The following is a 15858-nucleotide window of genomic DNA, read 5'->3' as shown; positions in this document are numbered from 1 at the left end:
TTTTAATTATTTTAATTATTATTTTATTATATTAAATATAATAATAAATTTATATTATATTGTAATTATATAATAATATAATATAGTCGTAATTTTTAATTATTTAAAGAAATTCAACCTCATAATTTACCAAACGTTATTACGCTAATTTTAGAATCAACACAGCTACTATAATTATAGTTTACCAAACACTCAGCTGCTTTTTGTAACAGGTGCTTCTTCCTTCAACAAAACTAAAAACAATTTTTCTAAAATCTACAGCACTACCAAACTAAGCCATTATGTGTTTGGATAAGTTAATGCATGTTCTAAATATACTGCTACCGGACATTAACACAGGATTACAACATTAATTGATTAATAATGGAGTTACTCGAGAGACTTCTCAAAAGCAATCACGATTTTCTTCTTCAAATACCAATTTCATTTCAACAACAATAAACAAAACCAACCCTATTTTTCCTAAATCAGCCGATAAAAATTCTATAGCTACACCAAAATTTACCACCTTCATCAATAACCCATGAATGACCCATAATGTGTTGGCCAAATGCAGGGAAAAAAAAAAAAAAACAAATGCAGCGAAATTACATGGGTATTAAAGGTCTTTACCTTCTTTAGTGTGACGCACTCACAAGCTCTGCAACGCCAACTCCTCTCACTCGCAATTGGAGTTGTTACTCAAACTCGTTTTAAAAGACCGGACTCAATTTCGACTATCTAGTAGCATATCACACAAACCCAAACACCATATATTTGTTTGGTTGGTCGTTCGAATTGCAATGATTTGGTTGAATTGTAGAATTCGAATTGTGGTGATTTAAATTGCGATTCGAACCCGTGTTTGAATACGTAAATAAATTGTAATTCAAATTGGGAATAAAATCTAATTTGTGTTTGGATTGAGTGTTGAAAACTGTCATTAACAAATCTTAGAAGATATCATTGTAAATGACATATTTTATATGCAATTTAGATGATGATTTGTTCCTCTCTTCATTATGAACATATTGGAAAAAAAAACATGTCAATTAAGATTGAAATGAAGAAATTATGACATTTTTAAGTCTGAAGTTGAAGAGAGAAAAGTAAAAAGTAAATTATTTTTCTTGTTTTCAACCATTAGGATTGTTGAATTTAGAGGCAGGGGTTAATTCTAAAATTAAGGATTTAAATTGGAGTTAATGGTATGGTTCTCATTTAATTCTCTATCAAACATCAATTTAAATCTAATTGGGCTACCATTCAAATTGAATTTTTAAGTTTAAATGGTTAAAACAAGATTTATCAAGAATAAAAAGTAAATTTCTAAATTTATACACTCTCAAAGGTAAATTATTTATTTTTTCTTGAAAAAAAAAAAAAAATTGCTCCAAATCAAAACCCACATTCATTGAGAAACAAAGCTGAGACCCTTAAAACGAAATACAAAAACGACATGTGTTGAGGAAGGAAAAAATAAACTTTAGGTTTATCCAAGTTATTTTTTTATTATTTTATTATTAGCTATTCCCTGACTATAACAAGTAGCGACCTTTCTCGTTAAACAAAAGCAAATACATAAAAACAACAGTTAATCAACGCCGTTGAAATAAAATCTTGCTGAAAATCATGTGGCTGATCAGACAGGCGTTTTTGGGAGTGCTTGAGCAGAGACCATTCCTAAATTTTTATGTTAACACAGTTAAAAAATATATAAAAATTAATGATATTTTCTTTTATGTTACTTTCACGTTTGATTCTTTTAGTAATTATCTATAGTCATGATAGTAGATTCTATAATTACTTGCGGTATTTTCTTTTTAGAAAAAATTAACATATATTATAGCATGTGTCATCTGTTAATACGAATAAAGACTACAAGTGAGATTGAACTCACAAAATACTCTTAAAAAAAAGAGAAGGCAAAAAAAAAAAAAAAAAAAAAAAAAAAGAAATTGAAACATTTTTTAAAAAGTCAAACAAATAATCTGAATTTAAACTTTTCTTTCAAAAAAAAAATCTTTCTTTCACGAACTTGTAGTATTATTTTCTTTTTCTTTTTATTCTTTTCAAGGTTATTTTTTGCACTTTAAAGTTTGAAACGGAGCGTTGAGTAAGAAAATGTATAAATTTGTACATTAAATGTAACATGATAATACAAAATGTAAGACTTCAAAATACATGATTTATTTTCTAAACAATAACAATATCCATGATGATAAATAAGTAAAAATAACAAGGTATCCTGATAGAGCATAAAAAAAAAAAAAAAAAAAAAACTCATTTCTCGCTTACAAAAAGAACAAATATATAAACACCAAAGTTCTTAATGATTACGTTTCTACTAATGAATACTCATTAAATATAGAAATTTAATGTGTAGAGTAATAAAAATTCATTCTCATTAATTACCATACATATTTTTATCAATGATTTAATTTATTACAACTGTCTAAATTAATATCTCATGGTTAAAACTACACATATATAGCAGGCACTATATAGTTTATAATGATGTTTTCAAATATATATATTTTTCTTATATAGAATTATTATTCCCAAATGTTTTCTTAATACATGGTCCAAATCTCTGGGGGTAAATCAGTCTTTTCACCAACAGTCGAGATAGACTAGGGTTTTGCTTACATCTCACTATATTTAGTTTAGTCAGTGCCCACAACGAAAAACCAGAGAGACTGCTGTGCCGTTGTTTCTAGGGTTAGGGTTTCGATATACCAGAGAAGAAGAAGAAGAATCTAGACGGATATGGGAGTTTTTACGTTCGTGTTGAGAAGCTCCGGCGGCGAGTGGACCGCGAAGCAGCACAAGGGCGATCTCGAGGCCTCGGCGGCGTCCACCTACGACCTCCAGAGGAAGCTCGTCCAATCCGCTCTCTCCCAAGACTCCTCCGGCGGCGTCCAGACCGCTTTCTCTCTCATCACCCCTTCCTCCGCCGTTTTCCAGGTCTGATTCTCTCTCCGATCTCAACCATTTTCATTTTTGTTTTGCTTTCTCTCAGCATTTTGTTGTTCACCAGAAAAAAGATTAATCTGTGTTGGTGGAATTCAGAATTTATCGGTTTTGATTTGTGTTTCAAGTCTGATAATCGACAATTTTTAGTGCAAATAATAGTAATTTGTTGATTTGGTGAATACCTAGATTTTGAAATACTTGGGATTTCTATTGCAAGTAAATACTGATGATTTTGATTTAAACTAGAAAGTATTGGTTTTGATTTGATCTGATAATCGATAATGCTAGAAAGTATTGAAAATCTAGAATTGGAATGAGGAAGATTTGTCTTTCAGAAATTTGTAGAGAAAATCGGCCTCAATTTGTTAAAGACCGGATTTTTGTGTAAAATCTTATTTTTGGCTTGGGACTTTGTATTGTAAGTCGTAACTGAATGCTGACAATTTTATTGATGAATTTGATTAATACTAACATTGATCAATGTTATTATTGATATTAGTGAACGATAACATATTTCTACAAATTCTTTCTTCAAATTGTTTGTTGATACTTGATACTGCTATTTTCATATTTGATTGATAGTAACTAGACTTTTGACTTAACAAGAAGCCTTTTCCCATTTGTTTGGGCAGGTTATTGTTGGTGGCGGCGGCGGCGGGGGGTTCATTGCTGGTGGAGGTGCTGCCGCGGCTCCTGCTGGAGGCGCGGGAGCAGCCGCTGCTGAAGCTCCTCCAGCCGAGGAGAAGAAGGAAGAGAAGGAAGAGAGTGACGACGATATGGGATTCTCACTCTTCGATTAGACTCCTCACTTGTTTATCATATGTTTCGCACTGTGAGCATTTTGCAACTTGAATTGGACTAGAATTTAGATATGGATATGTGAGTTTTAGAAATTTTGTTTTGTTAAGTTCAAATATTGTTGGACAATTTACTTCCTTTGTTTTAGTGTTCTAAGTGATTGTTGAAATATTCTACTCATCTATCTTTTTGGCCATGACATCATGCTAAACTAGCAAATCTTATATACTACTATGTTTGATACTGTGGTTGCTGAACCTGAAAACACGTCCCATTCTTTTCACAATTCCATCTTTTTATTACAGTGTTTTCTCTCACAAGAATTTTAATTTTGGCATTTTCCGCTCGAACCCAGGAAAAGAACGGGGGCAATAATGGCTGAATCTGAGAGCATAATTTGCTATTCTAAATTGGCTTATTGTTTTGTATTCCATTTTCATGTTGCAATTTGGAACAATCATCAGAAGATTTGTATCGCATTCGCATCTGAAACCGAGGGACATAATTTGTGATTCCAACTTGGTTTGTCTTGCATGATCAATCATCAGAAGTTACAATGTGCATGAGATTGGAAAGTCGAGAGTTTACGCAAATCTTGTCTGTTATAAAATCAAACCTTCTAAAGTGGTTTAGCAAGAATGAATTTGATTTGCAGCGACTCTTCAATCAAAGAGAGAACAGTAAATTCGATGAAAATTGCGCCTTCATTGTTCAACATTGATTCCAATGTTATTGAGTTCTCAAGCAAGAACGAGCCATGTTTTAAAATTGAGGTCTAATTTGGAACAATTTCATAGATTAGGACTAAAATAACATTTTGAAAGTTGGTTACCAAAAATGCAATTTGGCCTATTGTTCCGGACTATGAATGGGATTAACGCTACTGTAATATTAACGAGCTTCGATGCTGGCTTATAGCACGCACTCTTGAAGACAAAAATTCAATAAAATAGATTCAGATTTAAAAAAAAAAAAAAATTCTTGAAATGAAAAATAAACAAAACTCTTTTTTAAAATTTTTGATCAACGAATGATGTAAGAAATATTAGTATTTTTAGAAAAAGAGAGAAATATTAGTATTTTTAGAAAAAGAGAGAAATATTAGTATTTTTAAAAAAAGAGAGAAATATTAGTATTTTTAAAAAAAGAGAACACTAGATAATTTTTTTTTAATTTTATGAATTGGGCGAAGCCCATTATCATTTTAGAAAGTTTGTAAAAATTACACTTAACACATTCATTAGAGTTGAGTTGAAACATAAAAATATTTTTGAAATACTTTAAGATAAAAAAATTAAATAATAATTATATTAATAATACTGATGTTTATACTAAAAATGACAATAATTATTTACTACTATTAGATTGACTATTTGTAAAAAAAAAAAAATTACATTTGAAATACTTCAAAAGTATTCGAAATCTTATGATGTATTTCAATATGACAAAAAATTCTAAAAAATATCCTTAATTCATGTTTATGCTACAAGTTTTGGTGGCTTAAAAATTTTGGTAAGCCTTTAAGTCCAAACACCCATAAAATCTGATAAGTATATATATTTTTTATTTCATATAACATCGTTCATTTGTAGATGCAACATTCAATTTGTTTAATTGTAATACTCAAAATAATATACGCTGGATTACAATATTTAAATTTTACACGTAAGTAAGTACATGAGCGTTACACACACGAATGAACAATGTTCAACAGAAATACGAAAAAATATACATTTATCAAACCAATCTAGTACCCACTTAAGCCATATGAGTAAATATTTTACAAAAAGTTCAAAAATGTTCTCAATATAGTTTTTGACTAAAAAGAATATTAATGAATAAGGAATAAAAATTTAGATTCACACACTTAAAAAGTATTTTTCTCATTTTTTTTTTATTTATAGAAAATTTTCTGATACAGTTAGCAGTTAGCGTATCAAAAAATTAAGTTTTATAATTATTAAATTTATATATTTTTTAATTTTTATGTAATTGCAAATCTCCCGAAAAAAAATATGACCTGACCATAAATTGCGTACCGGCTTCTATGTCCAAAATGCCCATCTCAGAAAGTTTCGGTGAAAACCATCATTTTCCGAGAGTTTTTCTCCTTTTTCTTGTTTCATCGTCACTTTAGACTTGAGTTTTGATTTTAGAGAGCATTACCAGCCCCCACCAGTCCCTCCGCCGTCGCCAACACCAGCCGCCGACAAACCTCCGGTCCCAGCCCGCTGCCTCGAACGTCGTGATCGAAGGCGACGCCATGGCCTTGAGAACAGTGACGAGGAAGCTTTGTTCTAGACTTCCATTGCCCATGTTTTCTTCCGCCAATGCTCTGCATTCCCATGCCACAAGTTTTGGTCGGTGCAACTCTCTCTCACACTCTTTCTCTGTTACGACAATTATAATTCATTTTGGTTCACTGGACTCTTTGTTAATTTACTAACTTTTGGCCATGGAGGAAAAACATGAAAATTAGGGTTAAAAAATGATGAATTTTTTCATTTGATGGTAGCTTATGAGCAATTTTCTCTTCAAAACCATTATGCAGATAGATTTGTTCCCCTATTTACTTGAAAAGTGCAATTTATGCACTATCTGAACAATTATTATTATTATTTTTAATTTTCTAGTTGAAAAGAAGAAACCCATTTAACTTCTAACTATAACTATCTTGTTTGAAATATTAGATAAATACATAATTCACAAATAGCACTGTATCTGCAGGATTTAAAGAAGTAAAGGAAGATGAAAAAAGCCAAATGGTTGGTAACGTGTTCAGCAGTGTTGCTTCAAACTATGATCTTATGAATGATTTAATGAGTGCTGGATTACACAGATTATGGAAGGATAGGTTAGCCTCTTGTAATGGAGCCTTTTTTTTTTAAAACAATTGTTCTTTATTTACCATGTTTAGCTGAATTTCTTATTTCTATTTTCTCTCTTTTTTTCCCCTTTATGTGCCTAATTTTCAGATTGGTTTCTGAACTGAATCCATTTCCTGGTATGAAGCATCTTGATGTGGCCGGTGGGACAGGTCAGTGTACACCATAACGACATAGATGCAACACGTTTTTGTTGTGTAGGGACATCAGAGATTGTTTCAATAACTACAATTAAAACATTAGAGATTGTTTGGTTGGAGGGAAAAGTAAAAGGACTAAGGAGGGACAGGGGTGAGGGTATTAGTGGAAAAGATTTTTGGATCCGTGGTTGTTTGATAGAGAGGAAGGAGAAGGGAATGGCTTCAAACTCACAATAGAAAGGGATTAGAGGAGCGAATCCGTACCAAACACAATAAGAGAAAGGTCCTCCCCTTTCTGTCCATTTTCTGCACTCATGTTCCATACCTTTCTTTCCCTGTTACCAAACACAGCCTTAGGGAAAGGAAATTGGGCGATTTTAATGGATAAAAATAAGAAGACAAGGCTGTTTATGAGGAGTTCTGTAGGAAAGGGTCAAGTGTTTTGTGGTCCTTTTAAGTTCATAGAATCCTTTCAATTATTATTTTGATTTTTTTTTTCTTTATGTTATTCTTCTTTTCTTATATATAGAGAGAACTTAAGTTTATGGATGAAGAAAGAATTTATTATGATAAAGACCGAGGCAAAATTAGACAAACAAATAGATATTTTGTAGAATGTAATCTTTAGTCATCAACTATCAAATAAATAAATATTCAAATTTGATGATATATGTACATATCTTAGCATGCTAGTAAGTAATAATGCTCTTAGGTCCAGATTATTGTAACTTGTTGATGTATTCTGTTTAATGTTCATTCTTCAGTTTGAAGGTCTTCTAGTTGAACATAGCTGATGCCTGTATGCCTGATAATATCTTCCCTACGCGGGGAATGAAATGAGTTGCTTTGATGTGACCGCAGTACATTGTCATTTAAAAATTTATGTTCTAGTCCAAACTTATAATTTCTATCTCGTAAAATTTCAACTCTTTCTATTTTCTGCTTTCTAGGTGATGTCGCTTTCAGGATTCTAGAATCAATCAACAGCACTAGGCGTAGAGCATTGCAAGATGTTAGTGAAGACGGTTTACAAGAAGAGACTCAGATATATGTTTGTGATATCAACCCTAACATGTTGAATGTAGGTAAAAAACGAGCCATGGAAAGAGGTAATGTTCAAAAATCTCAATTTGAATGGTTATTCTTCCTATATGTTGGCAAGATATTGTTTTATTTCATTTCATCCTTTGTTATTAGAAATGAAATTGTGTGTTAACGTTGATAGGTCTTGGAGAAAACCAGTCACTTATATGGGTGGAGGGAGATGCAGAGGCCTTGACTTTTGATAACAATTCAATGGATGGTTACACTATTGCATTTGGGATAAGGAATGTTACACATATAGAGAAAGCACTTGCTGAAGCCTATAGGTGAATTCTTGACTCGTGGCATGTTTTAATCATAAATAGTGGGCAGATTCATCTTAAGCATGCTGGCTTTGTGCGCTCGATAGGTGCGAAACAGTTATATCTCATGTATCTGTCATAATTTGGAATGGAAAAGAATTTAAATCTCAAGGCAAAATATGAAACATTTCTGAGCAAGACTGTGAGAAAAAGATTTATTTATTAATTATATTCAAGGAAAAAAAAAAACACCAAGGGCAGATCAAATATGAAGTCAATTTGCATCAGCTCTTATTCCATTGCTGTAATGTAACACTGCTCGATTGTCATTTTAGTACTTTGAAAATGTATGAGAAGAGGCCCATGTCTAATCTCTCACCATCTCCAAAATTCTGACACATTCTACGTGACCTATAGGTTACATGTCTTATCATATTGTTGTCCTTTTATTGCTATTTCTTCTGCATGTTAACTGATAAAGCTTTTTGTTGTTTTCTATGTTTTGCATTACATGTGGATTTAGATATTTACTAGTTAGGAATACCTCTGGTGGTCATGGATTTCCTGCTGGGAAATTCGTGAAATGCGCTTCTTTCTCGTCATGTCTGATGTACTAATAGTACTATCGTCCTGGTTTCAGAAGCAAGATTGTAAAATTATGTAGTATCTAGATCCTGGAAACTATTGAGCGAACAAAAGTAAACGAAAATAGAAAAAGGAAAAGAAAAAAGAAGTTAATTCAAGAGTTTTTATTTTATTTACGCACGAAACATTTCAGATGATATAATTTGTCCATCCCAAACTGATCTCTTGCTCTTATAATCAGGTAAGCCGTTAGCCAAATGTAGCATAAAGAATTTTGCAACATTTTCTATGTTCAAGTGGGTTTGAAGCAATATCTTTTGCTGGATCAAGCAACTGAAAGTCTTCCAGTTTGTTTATTTATTTTCTCACAAGGCTTTAGAGGCATCCCCGTATTCAAGGAATTGCAAGTATCCTTGACATTTTGTTGTTGAAGCTTTTTACCTGACGTATTTATGATGTTAACCTTTAATATATGATTCTTTTATAGGGTGCTAAAACGTGGTGGAAGGTTCCTTTGTCTTGAGTTGAGTCATGTGGACATTCCGGTGTTTAAGGACTTGTAAGTATTCTTTATTCGTTTAGCTTGGAGAAAGTTGAAGTTTACACTATTTAGAGTCTTAGCTTTGTTCTAATTAAGTGTGACCGACAATCATTGATTATTAATTGTCTTACAGGTATGATTATTATTCATTCTCAATAATTCCTGCCGTAGGAGAGCTAGTTGCGGGTGATCGGGAATCATATCAGTACTTAGTTGAGAGCATCCGCCGTTTCCCCCCTCAGGTTTTAGTTCTTCCTCCATACTTATGCAATCTATTATTACATTAATTGCGTTTTGGTTGAAGGATTCTGGTAACAGGCTTTGCTGAAGTAACTATACAGCAAAGCTTTGAGGACACATTTTTCCTCTCTAAAAGAATAAATAAAACTTTGAAACCTTTTGAGCGACAAAGTGGACACTGTCTTATTTGCTCTGCGCTTTCCCATCAAGAGCAGACATGTTCGGAAACTATGGTAGACAAGCTAACATATAGGAGCAACATCTGATGTTTTCAATGTTAGTGTATAAAAAGTACATTGTCTACGATAGATGCATTGGTGGCTCATTCTTTTTAGCCACTCCACAACTGACATTGGAATACTAGACTAATATATAGTTCTTTGATTTCCAACTACCTGTATCTGTTGGTAAAAGACCGTTATTTTCCTTTCTTGTAGATGAAATCTCTTGGTAGAATAGTATCTGGGCTTCAAAGCATTAAGATAATCTAGAGATCCATTTGGAGCTTCGATGCATTTTACGACTGCTCGAGTCATATATATGAACGAGGATTACAGTTTTTAAACCTTATTGAAAAACTTTTCACTGAGCCCTATTACCGATTTCTTAAGTTTTTTTTTTCTTTCCTGTTGCTTAAAACCTGATGGTGTAATTGATATTTCTCTTATATATATATATATTTTTAAAATTAATGTATATTTTAATTTTCTGTCTCTGCATTGCTCCTAATTATGTTTTGTTGTATCAACTTTGTAATTGATGAATGCAGGAGACCTTTGCGTCGATGATAGCGGATGCGGGATTTCAGAAAGTAGAGTATGAAAATCTTGTTGGAGGAGTGGTTGCAATCCATTCAGGCTTAAAACTATAGCTGGATGGTGAAAATTGGGTCAAAACATGTCAACAGAATGTACGTTACACAATTTTGGGATATTGAGTTTTAAGTTTTTCTGGATATTGAGTTTTAAGTTTTTCTGGATATTGAGTTTTAAGTTTTTCTTGCATGGCTTCAATTCCCAATTTCCTATTCCAAATATTAGAGTAGGTCCAAATTTGTTTCTTTTGGTTGATTAAAATAAAAAAGGTGTCAAACATGTTCCATGCTTCGTTGTTATGTATCGTTTATGAAATCTTTCGCTAAGCCATATAAAGAGACCATATTGTACCAAAGAAATGTGTAGCATTTTATGTTTTCCTCTTCCCATGCATGTTGGATTTGGATGTTGTCTAGTTTATATGTGAATTTCAATTTTATACTAAATCTACAATTTTTTGGTCAATTATTAGGGGTTGTTTGGTTGGGAGATTCATACTCCGATTCGAATCATGGTTCATGGTTCGCTACAGTGTTTTCTCTCACAAAAAATACACGTAAATCGAAAATGGTTCTAATTTCATGATTCTAATCCATGAACTAAACATCTCTTTAGTTTTTACAACATAGGTGAATGTTCGGCTCGTCCGGCTTGGCTCTAAAAGGTAGAGGGTCAGTCCAATTTGACCTTAAAGTCTGATGGGCTTAGCTGGCCCGTCTAAAATTTTATAAGGTGTTTAAAAAAAGGGAGAAAGAGGAAAATAGGCCAAGGCTTGAGATGAATTAAAATTAATAGGCTAATAGTTTACATAAATTAATAAATAGGCTAAATTATTGTTTTTGTTCATAACTTGTCTAGTTATGAACCATAACTTACAAGTTATTGTCCATAATTCACGGTTTTTGTCCATAACTTGTTTGACTATAAACCATAACTTGACAAGTTTGTCCATAACTTATCTGGTTATGAACCATAACTTGACAAGTTATGGCTTATTAATTTCTATAACTAAAAATTGGCCTATATACTTTCTTAAGCTTTTCATATTGGCTTATTTTCTACAATTTCCGTTAAAAAAAAATTAAAAAGGGAAATAGTAGAAAATATGCCAATATGAAAAGCTTAAGAAAGTATATAGGCCAATTTTTAGTTATAGAAATTAATAAGCCATAACTTGTCAAGTTAAGGTTCATAACCAGATAAGTTATGGACAATAACTTGTCAAGTTCTGGTTCATAACCAGATAAATTATGGACGAAAACAGTAATTTGGCCTATTTATTAACTTATGTAAATTATTGGCCTATTAATTTTAATTTATCTCAAGTCTTGACCTATTTCTCTCTTTCTTCCAATTAAAAAAGCTTTTGAGTTTGAAACCTTAGCCCGGCCCGGTTAAACCTTACGTTTATAACTTAAATGATGTTATCTTTTAAAATTATCATAAATGTGTAGCCAAACAGGCAATATATATATATATATATGTATGTATATAAACTAAAAAAAACTAATTCTACGTTTTGAGGTAACAAATTTAAACATTGAACCACAAAAATATCAAAACAATTTACATAGTTTTATGTGCGAAAACTTATGTTTGTTGTGTTGTCAAAGGTGCAAAATGCCATTAAAGTTGTCAAATGGCAACTTAATCCAAAATTTAAATTTAGATTGGGAAAAATGCAAACCTAACCCCTTTAAAATTTTCATCTTTTTTTTAAAGGGAAATTTTCACTTTTTTATTGACCTACTTATAACTGCGTCTTTATATTAAAATAAATCAACTTAAACAACTTAAACAAAAAGGATAATGCTGAATAAAGAGGTCAATATTATTGATTTCACATTAAATTTCAAGGTCAATTCTAGAATTTTTTTTTTAATTTCTTAAATTTAAGGGTACAATATATGTCATAATTCTCAATATAGCTTTAGCGCAGGGTTACAAAAGAATATGATCCTGAAATCAAAATACAAAGTTCCTTTAAAAAAAAAAATCAAATTAAAAAGGGCACAATTCTATTTCTATTGCAAAAATCAAGGGCATAAAACTAAGAAAGGGACTAAGTAGGGCAGAAGCCCTATTTTCTCAAAGTAGAAGGGTGCGTACTCATAGCTTTTAGGGTTTAAGCCAGAGAGGGTTCTGTTCTCTCTCTCTCTCCTCTCTCTCTCTCTCCTCTGGTGAAGCAATACAACATGTCATCTTGGCCAGAGCTTAAGGCGCCACCGGAGATATTCTACGACAACGAGGAGGCTCAGAAGTACACGTCGTCTTCTCGCATCTTCAAAATACACTTAAAACTTAAACAAAAAGGATAATGCTGAACAAAGAGGTCAATATTATTGATTTCACATTAAATTTCAAAGTCAATTCTAAATTTTTTTTTTTAATTTCTTAAATTTAAGGTTACAATATATGTCATAATTCTCAATATAGCTTTAGCGCAGGGTTACAAAAGAATACGATCCTGAAATCAAAATACAAAGTTCCTTTAAAAATAAAATCAAATTAAAAAGGGAACAATTCTATTTCTATTACAAAAATCAAGGGCATAAAACTAAGAAAGGGACTAAGTAGGGCAGAAGCCCAAAATTTCTCAAAGTAGAAGGGTGCGTACTCATAGCTTTTAGGGTTTAAGCAAGAGAGGTTCTGTTCTCTCTCCAATACTCTCTCTCTCTCGCCTCTGGTTAAGCAATACGACATGTCGTCTCGGCCGGAGCTTAAGGCGCCGCCGGAGATATTCTACGACGACGAGGAGGCTCGGAAGTACACGTCGTCTTCTCGCATCGTCAAAATCCAGTCGGAGCTCACTGAGAGAGCCCTCGAGCTTCTCGCTTTGCCCGACGATGGCGTCCCTAGGTTGCTTCTCGACATTGGTAAATAAATTCATCGGATTTCTCAAAGATTTGTGTATTTTCGAGTTGTTAAAGTTTCGATTTTGATTTCGAAAGCTCAATTTATTATTATTATTATTTTTTTTTGGAATTGTTGAAATACAGGTTGTGGGTCGGGGCTTAGTGGGGAGACTTTGTCGGAAAATGGTCACGAATGGATTGGTTTGGATATTTCGGCTTCAATGCTTAGTATGTGAATCATGTAATTGTTATTTTAATATGTAGTTTTTCTCTTTGTTTTTAAATTTTTTAATCTAATTATATATATGTTTGTGTATATACATACATATACATATATATATATATATATTGTGTTCTGAATTGTAGATGTTGCGTTGGAGAGGGAGGTTGAAGGTGATCTTTTACTTGGCGACATGGGTCAGGTAAGCTTCTTAGATTGAGCTATTTGTGTTTTTCACTTGAGATTTTCCTTGTTATTCTACATGGATTTCAACTTTATTATGAGAAAAATTATTATTTGTTACCTTTAGAGTTCAGGATTTGTGGCTACTAAATTGTAATGTGAAAAAGGAAGGGGTTTGGAATGGAAGATGTAAGAAATAAGAACGACATTTTTGTGGTAGAGTATGAAAAGGGCTCTGTTTTGAACCGTAATTGTATCAAGTTCTGTCAGTTTTGTATGCTTTCTCGTTTTGATGTAATTTTGACCGAATATAATTTCAGAAACATGCGCCATACGCTACCGTTGGAAGCTGCAAATAAGAAAGGATTTAATCCTAATAGTTTTAAGTATGAAATGTCCTTGTGCATTTAACAGCTCTTGGTTAAAAGTCTAATAAGGTTCCAAAAGTAATTTTGTGATTTATTTCAATGCAAAGGAATAGAAGATCAAGGGTAGCTTAGGATTGGGCTTCTCTTTTTATCATTTTCTACATCACGTGGTCCCCGCCAAATTAGCATTCTTGATTTTGTTAAAATGAACAGTAGGTGGGAAAGGGAAATAATTCTTTCTGTTCTTCCTTTTCCATTCATGATAAGTAAACATGTGCTAGAAGTTCGGTTTAGTCTTGCTTTTGAGAGATTGTAAGTTTGGCAAGTTTTGAACTCGAACGTGCTAAGCGGTTTTGGGTGTATGGGACCTCTGGGTTATAAAGTATTGTGACGCTAGTTAAAAGATAGATCATTCATGCAATTCAACTATTGAATTGTGTCGTTACCAAGTTGAATTGATAGAAGATGACAAATTTGTTTCTTGTTTCAGGGATTAGGGCTTCGTCCTGGTGTTATTGATGGAGCCATAAGTATCTCGGCTGTTCAGGTTTGCTTTCTTTGGCTTCACTGCTCTAAACTTGAACATTCTTACCATTTCTTTTTATATGAGATGAGTTAGTCATTAGCGCTCCAGAATTTCTCTTGTAAAATGTGAATTGCTGTCTTGTTGCATTCTCCTATTAGTTTAGCTACTTCAATCGTTTTTTCTTGTTCAGTATTGCCTTGTTAGTTTAGCTACTTCAATGCAATAATCTTACACTCTTTATTTTTGGATATGGAAAATGCAGTGGTTATGCAATGCTGATAAATCCTCACATGAGCCGCGACTAAGATTAAAGTATGACCAGCGCACTTAAGATTGTAATGCAAGTACTCCTTTTTCTTCTCTTTCGTCATTTTTTGGTTTGAACATTATTTTTTTCTCTGTGCTGAATTTCTTTTCAGGGCTTTTTTCGGATCGTTGTACAGATGCTTAGCAAGGGGAGCAAGAGCAGTATTTCAAGTGTATCCCGAAAATCTAGATCAGCGTGAATTGATTTTGCGTATGGCAATGCAAGCTGGATTTTCCGGTGGTGTGGTTGTCGATTTCCCCCACAGGTAATGCATGAAATCGATCAAAAGAATCCATGATATTTACGGAAGCTTTTGATTTGCCTTACTAACTTCAGGAAATTTCTCTTAGTTCCAAGAAAAGAAAGGAATACCTTGTTCTCACTTGTGGTCCATCTGCACCTGTTTCAAAGGCGCAAGACGAAGATGGTGGGAGTTGTTCCGATGATGACGTTAACGAAGATGAAGAAAATAAGACGGTAAGTTTTTTCATGGACACAAATATTTCTTCTTGTCCTCTCTCAAACGTAATTTCATTCGACAAAGGCTGATTTCAACCCGAAAGGTGAGAGGACTAAATGTTGTTTGTATCTTGTCATACAGGTTTGCGTTTCTGACAGGCACAGACCAAGGAAAAAGCAGAGAATAACTAAAAAAGGCAAGGGAAGAGAATGGATTATGAAGAAGAAGGAACAGATGAGAAGAAGAGGAAATGTCGTACCTCCGGATACAAAGTACACTGGCAGAAAACGAAAGGCTCGATTTTGAAAGGCATCGTTGCTTGTGTGTTGGTTGTGCTTTTAGTTCCTTTTAACCCTCCAACCATATTTGGAGGTTTAAGAGGACCAATGTGAGATTTATTATTTGTTTTATTTTGGGAAAATTTTTGACAAAAGAGACTTGATAATAGTTGGCCTTTCCAAGGATTGGCTAATTGGTTTTGACAATACTATACAAGGCATAGAGTTTCATCATCTTCGACGCCGCTTCATAGTATTCTGTACGCTAAATTCTTTAAAGTTCTCCCTAGAACTTTCATCACTGTGATGACTTGCCCCCCCCCCGGAATTCTCTTATAGTATCTGTTTCCCTCGAA

General features: G+C 33.0%; 3 protein-coding genes across 3 annotated transcripts; all 3 read left to right on the top strand.

Annotated features, from left to right (window-relative positions):
• The first annotated feature begins 2635 nt into the window (after nucleotides 1–2635).
• On the top strand, nucleotides 2636–4036 carry LOC21392554 (60S acidic ribosomal protein P3-2). Its single transcript, XM_010112420.2, has 2 exons — nucleotides 2636–2946; nucleotides 3588–4036. Exons 1-2 carry the CDS (start codon nucleotides 2749–2751, stop codon nucleotides 3753–3755), a joined length of 366 nt encoding a protein of 121 aa, XP_010110722.1. The 5' UTR covers nucleotides 2636–2748; the 3' UTR covers nucleotides 3756–4036.
• A 1751-nt stretch (nucleotides 4037–5787) lies between these two features.
• LOC21392553 (2-methoxy-6-polyprenyl-1,4-benzoquinol methylase, mitochondrial) lies at nucleotides 5788–10458 on the top strand. Its single transcript, XM_010112419.2, has 8 exons — nucleotides 5788–6113; nucleotides 6481–6607; nucleotides 6729–6790; nucleotides 7729–7887; nucleotides 8004–8148; nucleotides 9197–9268; nucleotides 9384–9492; nucleotides 10260–10458. The coding sequence occupies exons 1-8, from the start codon at nucleotides 6017–6019 to the stop codon at nucleotides 10359–10361; spliced, it is 873 nt and encodes a 290-aa protein (XP_010110721.2). The 5' UTR covers nucleotides 5788–6016; the 3' UTR covers nucleotides 10362–10458.
• A 2481-nt stretch (nucleotides 10459–12939) lies between these two features.
• Nucleotides 12940–15858, top strand: LOC21392552 (18S rRNA (guanine-N(7))-methyltransferase RID2). Its single transcript, XM_010112418.2, has 8 exons — nucleotides 12940–13181; nucleotides 13305–13388; nucleotides 13527–13582; nucleotides 14422–14478; nucleotides 14720–14769; nucleotides 14877–15029; nucleotides 15115–15241; nucleotides 15366–15858. Exons 1-8 carry the CDS (start codon nucleotides 13007–13009, stop codon nucleotides 15528–15530), a joined length of 867 nt encoding a protein of 288 aa, XP_010110720.1. The 5' UTR covers nucleotides 12940–13006; the 3' UTR covers nucleotides 15531–15858.

This window comes from Morus notabilis, unplaced genomic scaffold, assembly GCF_000414095.1.
Source record: "Morus notabilis unplaced genomic scaffold, ASM41409v2 Scaffold640, whole genome shotgun sequence".
Classification (NCBI taxonomy): Eukaryota; Viridiplantae; Streptophyta; class Magnoliopsida; order Rosales; family Moraceae; genus Morus; species Morus notabilis.
The sequence above is the reverse complement of the archived record's forward strand: the minus strand, read 5'-3'. Positions and strand labels throughout refer to the sequence as shown.

Coding starts and splice junctions, on each gene's coding strand:
- LOC21392554 (XM_010112420.2), top strand. CDS start 2,749: ATGGGAGTTTTTACGTTCGTGTTGAGAAGCTCCGGCGGCGAGTGGACC. Junction 2,947..3,587: donor CTTCCTCCGCCGTTTTCCAG/GTCTGATTCTCT, acceptor TTGTTTGGGCAG/GTTATTGTTGGTGGCGGCGG.
- LOC21392552 (XM_010112418.2), top strand. CDS start 13,007: ATGTCGTCTCGGCCGGAGCTTAAGGCGCCGCCGGAGATATTCTACGAC. Junction 15,030..15,114: donor GTTGTCGATTTCCCCCACAG/GTAATGCATGAA, acceptor AATTTCTCTTAG/TTCCAAGAAAAGAAAGGAAT. Junction 15,242..15,365: donor AAGATGAAGAAAATAAGACG/GTAAGTTTTTTC, acceptor CTTGTCATACAG/GTTTGCGTTTCTGACAGGCA.
- LOC21392553 (XM_010112419.2), top strand. CDS start 6,017: ATGGCCTTGAGAACAGTGACGAGGAAGCTTTGTTCTAGACTTCCATTG. Junction 6,114..6,480: donor TTCCCATGCCACAAGTTTTG/GTCGGTGCAACT, acceptor CTGTATCTGCAG/GATTTAAAGAAGTAAAGGAA. Junction 8,149..9,196: donor GCACTTGCTGAAGCCTATAG/GTGAATTCTTGA, acceptor ATTCTTTTATAG/GGTGCTAAAACGTGGTGGAA.